At 39.6% G+C, this 7,603-nt stretch overlaps 1 protein-coding gene across 5 annotated transcripts in view; it reads left to right on the top strand.

The window, feature by feature from the left end:
• Nucleotides 1-7,603, top strand: part of arhgap36 (Rho GTPase activating protein 36) — a 63,126-nt gene that overhangs the window by 37,808 nt on the left and 17,715 nt on the right. For all 5 annotated transcript variants that reach the window (XM_008435148.2, XM_008435150.2, XM_008435151.2 and 2 more), the window contains exon 3: nt 4,633-4,701. In XM_008435148.2, the coding sequence (XP_008433370.1) occupies nt 4,633-4,701 (69 nt within the window). The remainder of the gene's footprint in view (nt 1-4,632; nt 4,702-7,603) is intronic.

Consider the following 7,603-nt stretch of genomic DNA (forward strand, 5'->3'; position numbering starts at 1 on the left):
CACACACACACACCTCTCAGACGTTTTCTCCCAGGTTTTGAGACCTGAGGGATGCAGACAGGGGCTTTATTTTATTTTTTGCTGATGTGGCCATTAAGCTAGTTTTCTCAGACTCTCAACTTTGACCACGTTTTTATTTGAAGCTCGGTATACTTCTTTTTTTTTTTTTTTTTAGTTCAATTATGCGTTTTTCTTCACAATTTGTGGGTTTTGTTCGCATCCCCAAGGAGAAACTTTAGCGGCCACCCAACTTCACAAAACTTCCCCCATGTTTACGTGTTTAAATTCCCCCTCAGGGAAACTAAACCCCAGTGAGTCTCGTTGACATCATCCTGTGGGAAGAAATGGAATTTTAAAAAAATTAATCAACCAGCATGGTGAAAATGTGTTGGTGCATCTTTCACTTTATATAACCAGAGATGACAGAAAATTCAGTCTGTAAGTATTTTAGGTTTTATTTTTGCTTGGAAGAAGTTTTTAGCGTTTTACTATTCTGAGATCTGTGGACATTCAAACGAAAACGTGTCCAAAGAGCTATAAAAGGATTTCCCTAAAAGGACCCAGAACTTTCCTCTGGATATTTGTCCAGCACCTCGTCCAGTCCAAAACAAACCTCTTATCTGCAAACGACATCCCAAAACATCGTCGTCTGTGAGGCTAATCGAGGCTAAGCTTTCCAAAAATTAAAATACACCCTACATAGTTATTTCTCGTTTTTAGATGCAGCCCTTTGGTTCTCATAGACGTTCAGACTTGCTAAGTGATGAAATTCATAAATCAAAGTAAAAATCCAATGACCATTTTTTCAAAATCACAGCAGATTTTGTTCCTGCTCACATTTTGAGGTCAGTGTCTTTCAAAGATACTCAGTGATTTTTATTTACAGATTTTATATTTTCCAGTCCCAGATGGGTTTTATTTCCAGCGCTTTTTCTAACATTTTGAACATTTGAGTGCCAAACATTTGCTGATTTGTGCTTCACTATATTAGTGCTCCAGAAATCATGCCAGAATGCTAAAGCTAGCTTCTGGTTTGACAGTGAAATAAAGGATCATTTCAGTTTTCACCCATTTCCTTTGGGATCTAAACAAAACTGAGTTTTTTTTTCATTTTATTTAACTTTTTAATAGAATTCATAATTGCTTGACAAAGGGTGAAAATCACTCAAAAGACCATTTCTAGATTTTTTTTTGAATGAGTCTGAATTATCTTTGCTTTGTAACCAAAATGATCAGTGAACTAGACAAAAAATTCCAAATGTCCAAATAAATGAACAGTATCTTTTTTTTCATTCCTTTATTTTCCTCTGAAGTTATTTCTTTCTTCAATAATAGACCGAAGAATAAATTTGATCTTAAAGTTAAAAGCTAAAAACATTTTCAGCAACAAGAACTAAACTCTCCTCATCGAAACAGAACCACCAAAATATTCTATGTAAAAAAAAAAAAACTCTGAAAGGGTTTTGAGGTCGAGTTTCTGCATTTCTTCCTCTTCCTGTGAAACTCTCTCCTTGTATAATTTTCTGGAAATCTCATATCTTACTCAAAACACTTTAAAAAAAATTTCATGTAACTTGACGTCTTTCTCTTTTTGGGCCGCAGATTAGAAAGACAAAAAATAAATAAATAAAAAATCATGTGGGAAACGGATGAATCACTTTCTATTTCCTGTTTTTTTAGTTTCCATGGCAATAAAAATGTCAAGTATACACTGATATGTGAAGCACTGGTAAAAAAAAAAAAGAAAAGGAAATACAACCTCTTTCAACAACCTTTATTAAACTATGCAACTGTTACAGTTTACTGATATGAAACATGTTGTATATTCCAAACAAACCATTTTACAGTCAAAAGCTGAAGTTTGGTATGAAATTGTGTCAATTAAGAATTGAAGCATAGATACGAACAAAGCTAAATATCTTTACGCCTTGAAATTGTGTCGTATACTTTTTTTTTTATACGCACATCTTTTCTTCGGCTGATTATTTTAGTTTTGTTATTGACGGGATGAAATCTGTTGGAAACTTGAGGTTGTAATCAAATAATCTGAAACTCTTAACACAGAAAACCGTCATTATTGTTCCTTGGAGATTTCTAAAATGATTCAAATTCATGATTTCTTGTGACATCTTTCATGTGGAGCTGTCACAGATCAATTCTTTCAAAAACCATCCTCTGAAGATAATGACGCTGTAAGTTTGCTCTCACAAGATAAACTTGGAACAACAAAGGGCAACGTGACAGAGGTTATTAGCATCAGCTGAGTGAAAGATTCTTTTAAAAAAATTTTTCATCTTTTCCGCCTGGCTTGCAGACAAAGCTCTCAGTGAGCGAGTGTGGGAATAGTTTAGCTCCTCGTCTCCCCTGAGGGGGGAAATCTCCGCAGAGCAACGTGTCCGTTTCGGCCGAGGCTTCGGCTCCCGCCGTGCCGCCCTCCTCCCCGCTCGTCCTCCCCGGGCTTCTGTTGCGTCGCTCGCTCCTATCAGATTTCGCTCTGTATTTTTGTTTTCTCGTATCACGTTTTAACCAGATCCCTTGCTGCTAATTTTTGTGTTTGTTTATGGAGCTCATTCTCATGCCCCCTTATTCTTGAGTCTGTTTTCTACCGGGACGGCAAAACTATCCGGGTCTCTGCTGTGTTTTGTGCCGTCTGTTTTTCTCGTTTTATCCTCTCTCCAGCCCGTCTACTTTCTCTTAATTCAGAAATAATCAATCTTGGAGCAGCAGAGAGACCAACAAGCACCAGATCTTTTGATTAACTTTAGAGGGAGACTAATTTCAGATTAAGAATTTAATAAAACTTGCAGCTGCTATTGTTTTTTTTTTTTTTTTTATTTTTATTGCCAGATAGTTAGGATATTATGCTGAACTCTTTTGTTTGTTAAAAACCGAATTAAATGAACATAATTTGCACACTAATCCCTGCAAATATTTGCACTTCCAGTGGTTTTTAATCGTGTCTGTTGCCATGTGTTTGGACACAGACACTAACAACAAATTACTTTCCAGTAGTTCAGAGAACTTGCAGAAAAACATTGTCACACTCCTTTAGTTTTTCTCTATTGATCACATACTTTCATGTTTTTTGTTTTTTTTTAGGATTTATGCAACAGACCATCATGTTCACATTCTCTCCAGTTCACGGTGATATTTTGCTTGTAGTCTGTCCCACGGAAATCTGAATAAAGATCGACGTTCATGGCTGGAACCTGGCAGATTTTGGAAAATATTCAGCGTCTTTGCATCTTTTGCGTTGCAGTTCATCTTTTTCCTTTCTCAAACTAGCTATGTTAGCTTGGATTCAGATGATTCCCAGGTATTTATTTACACAGGTGCCAGAACGTAAGTTTGTAAAAGCTAAACAAAATAAGATGAGAACGTTGCATTTCTGCAAACATCTCTCTCTGTCTGACCATAACTTTTTCTTCTGTGTTTCGTAAATGTACAAACAGGAATACGCACTCATCAATAGAAAATAAGTCGTAGATGGAGGTGCCATGTGTTCACTGGGAGGAGCTCTGCACTTTAGAAATAAACCTTAATTTCCTGCAGTCGTGGGAATTTGACCTCTTTATCCCAACAGCTGAAATGCTCTTTTTCCCCCGAACCGCTCTGTTTCTATTTTTATGTCTATTTTTGAAAATGTCCTTGTCAGTAAGGGTGAAAACAGAAAGGAAGGGATTTTGTTACTCATGTCGCAGGTATTTTGGAAAGCGCAACTGTAGGTAATAAATCAAATCCTTGTGTAATCGGGAAAAGACTAATCCATCCTCGGATTAGTCATTTCTAAACACCAGACCCTGGGATTCTTGCACATAAACAAGTCCGAAAAGCGAAACGTGGACCCGCTTCGAAACAAATTACATAAGGAATCGGTGAAGTTCCTGTGAACCGACTCTCGTGTGGGGATACTGCTAGTTCACATCAGATCTGGTTGGATATCTGATTTGATTTTCGATCAAATTGAGCAAAAGTTGTGAGATTAGATGCAACATACTTGATTTTCAGTGCAATGACTCTTAGCTAGAGCAACTCTTAAAAAAAAAAAGACAGACAAACATTTTAGTCTATAGATGTGTAAGTGTGAGTATAAAACAGCAGGAAAAAGTGGTTTTACAAAGTCTATCTTGGATGCTAGCGAGAGAAAAAAAAAAAAGCTCAGAGAAGACATGTACGTACCACTTCACAACCAGGCAGTGCTGCGATGGTGAATCACATGAAATCCAAAGTGCAAACATTAAACATTGTCTCTGTGTTTTTCTTGGACCCCCTTTTCTTATGCTCACGAAGGAAAGCAGGCTGTCCAAACAAACAGCTACGGCTCGTCTGCAGAAACATTCGGCTCTGTTGTTGAGGAAAGAGAAGAAAGTTGTGCTGAGGATGCAGTCTGTGCGGAACACGAGAAAGACGTTAGCAGGCTTTTTGGGTTCACTTCCATCCCAAAAGATGGCCAAAAACAATCGAGCTCTTCCACACAGTGGACAGCGCGGTGTTTGATCTCAACAATACACAATAAATAGAAGAAAGACATTTTAGACCGTGGATTGCACAATCTTTATTGTTGAGAATGAAGCGCAGACGATCCGACGGTTGACAATCGTTGTAACTTTTTTCCCCCCCTTTCTCCCGCAGAAATACGCAAACGAAGAAAGTCCCTCCGCAGACGGTTTGACTCCTTCTCAAAGGAAAAGAAAGAGCGAGGTAAGTTCACGCAGCACTCTGACATTAAAGCGGTAAAACACAATACCATCTGCGGCCGTAGGCCCTGTCTCCCAAGACGAGCCGTGAACGCATTTCCGCGAATCCGATGTTTACCACAGTGAGAGTCATCATGAAGCACAATGTCCCCTCTGTCCGTTCATTCAGCATCACCACCGCTGACTTCCAGTGGCTTTTACTAGCGCTAACCACTTTTGGTCCCTCTTGAAAAACAGTGTTTATAAAGCACGAGGCGGCTCGGTCCTGCAGACTGAATCATGCTGGGTTCCCAGAGGGAGGCATGTGCGTCTTTGTTTCTGCTGGTTTAGTGTAATATAAACCGAATAATGAATGACTGCAGACACCCGCTGTGCGCGTTTACGTGGCGCTGTGACACCGTTGTTAACGTAACGGCCCGTTTTCTGGAAATAACCACAATATTGTTTAGGCTGTGTCAAAGGGTTTACGACTGAATCACTCAACAAGCAAATGCCACAATCGCAGTTTCTTGGTTAATAAGCTAACCAAGAAGCTTATTAAATTTGACTCAAGTCAAATTGAGTCAAATTTGACTTAATTTGACAAATTGAGTCAAATTTGGATGGTTAATGAACTGAATTTAAACCTTCAAGTCCTAAACGGAGCAAAATTTAAAATTTCGCAGTGAGAGTCAAATAAGCCAGTCGAAGAAAAAAAATGTCGTGGCCTTCTCTGCAGAAGGAATTTGTTGACTAAATCAGGTCTGAGTTTGCCAATTTAATTGTAGCAATATCTAGTTTTATTTTGAATCATATCACAGGCATCGTCACTTCTGCAGCCTCCACATTAATCCCCAGACTTTGTCGTAAGGGAGCCTATATTTGTGAAGAATTTGTGCAAAAACAAAGAATTTAATTTTATTCTGGTGTACAGAAAACATGGTATGTGTCTGGTTTGACAGTTTTATTCAACCGGGAACAATGGTGCTGCCATATAAATGCAGTCAGAACCGACATAAAGACGAATTTCTCTGTGATGGGTCTTTGAACGTGCTTTGCGTTTTTCAGCCACATTTACGAAAGCCAGAGAGTTCTTTGTGTGCCGTTTAAAACCAAGGACTCGCGCTACAACAATGGACCAGGACAGATGTTTGTGGGTCATGTGTTTGTTATTACACTATGGGTCTATCCCACATCCTTCCCACAGTTTTACACTATTTGCTTCTTATAATTTTCATTTTTCTGTTGAGCAGCCAAACGGAAAACAAAGACAGCTGCGTCGGTTGTAAACGTTAGACGTTTCTGCGGCTCTGTTTGCATCTGCTGCTGCTTTAATCACTCTGCATCCGATCCGGCTCCCTTTCCCGGGGCATCGGTAGTTGCGAGCGTGTAAACAGAAACGGCGACTCACACTCATCTGTCCAAATTAGCCTCGTTGTGTTTTCTGTTCCCTCCCTCCCGCCCCTCTCGTCTCGTTTATTTACCTCCATCGAGCCACGTGACTCGAACCTCTCAGAATGAGATGTTCTCTGGTTTTAGGTGATTATCGCTGCAGGGCGAGATACCATCCGACACACTCGACACACACACTCCTGGCTGTCTGTGCAGACCTCTAAATCCCGCCTGCAGCCTCTCACACAGAGACGCTGGAGCGGCCATGCTGACCGGGCTAATCAAAACACAGAACATCGGGGCCTGGTGCTGCTTTCCTGCTGCCTCCAGGGGTCAGCAGGTTGCAGATTACAGTACATATAACAGGATTACGCGGTGGCAACCGTAATCTGTTTGGAGAGTGGCTGGGAAGGAATCAGATGTGAAGCTTGACTGGTGAGCTGGTTGGTACCAGAGTTACTGTAATGGGAGTGGACATTTTGTCGCTGTAGGCGAGATTTTGTCACTTTTGACTTTGAGGCTCTTTCTATCTAAATAGTTTTCTGCCATAGTTCCGATTGTGCAATTTGTAATTACAAAAATAAATTTGCCTTATAGAAACTTGCCAATTTAAGAAAAAAACTCACGGTTTTCGCTAAAAAGTTTTTGCGCTAGGATAATGTCGTTTTTTGGCTGTATTGAAATTCGTGTATTTCGCAAATTGTAAAACTGCAATGGGTCATGTGATCAACAACTGGATGTTGCTACTGGCAGAAAAGATGAAGAAGACAACAGGAAATGGTAGGATGATGATGGTGCAGCATGTTTTAATGGCTTATCACGAGAAAAAACATATTCATATTGAGTTTCTCATTTAATGTATGGTCCGCAATTCCGAAATTATGTTTTTATTTCAACATTAGAGGAATATCGACAGTTTTTTGCACATTTGTAATGGAAATGCAGCGTCTTTCTTCTTGATAGGGTTACAGGAACTGACCAACTAGTAGAGAAGAGTGGCAGCTAAGCAACATATCATTATTTTTAAATGTAGTATTTATTATTTTCTGCTACAGAGCTAAATTAGTGCAGAATCTTTTACATAAAAAAAACAACTTTTTTTTCTTGCCCCATTTTATTGCGCCCCTAAACTCCTGGCGCCCTCAGCATTTACCTGTAGTGCCTAGGCCACAGGCCAGCCCTTGGTGTACTTGGAGGGCAACAACTGTTAAACCAACAGTTCTTTTTAAATATTAATACCCCAGATCACCCATATTATAATCCGACTGCTGCTGTGGCTAAAGAAAAACAGAGGAGAATCCTGAGCAGCAGTGCAATAAATCTGCTGCAATCCTACGTTACTGGAAGAGTCTGAGCTGACGACTGGAAACGCTCCAGAGGCAGAGGACTCAGATTTATGAACACAAACACAGCTGTCTTCCTGTCTGAGCTTTAGTGTTCATTTCATAATTAATCCCTGCTGCCTGGCAGTCCAACAAAGTCAGGGTAAGGCTAATGCAGAAGCAGCTTGTCATTGTTTTAAAAACTGTTTATTC

The sequence above is a fragment of the Poecilia reticulata genome, linkage group LG18 (genome assembly GCF_000633615.1).
Source record: "Poecilia reticulata strain Guanapo linkage group LG18, Guppy_female_1.0+MT, whole genome shotgun sequence".
Lineage (NCBI taxonomy): Eukaryota > Metazoa > Chordata > Actinopteri > Cyprinodontiformes > Poeciliidae > Poecilia > Poecilia reticulata.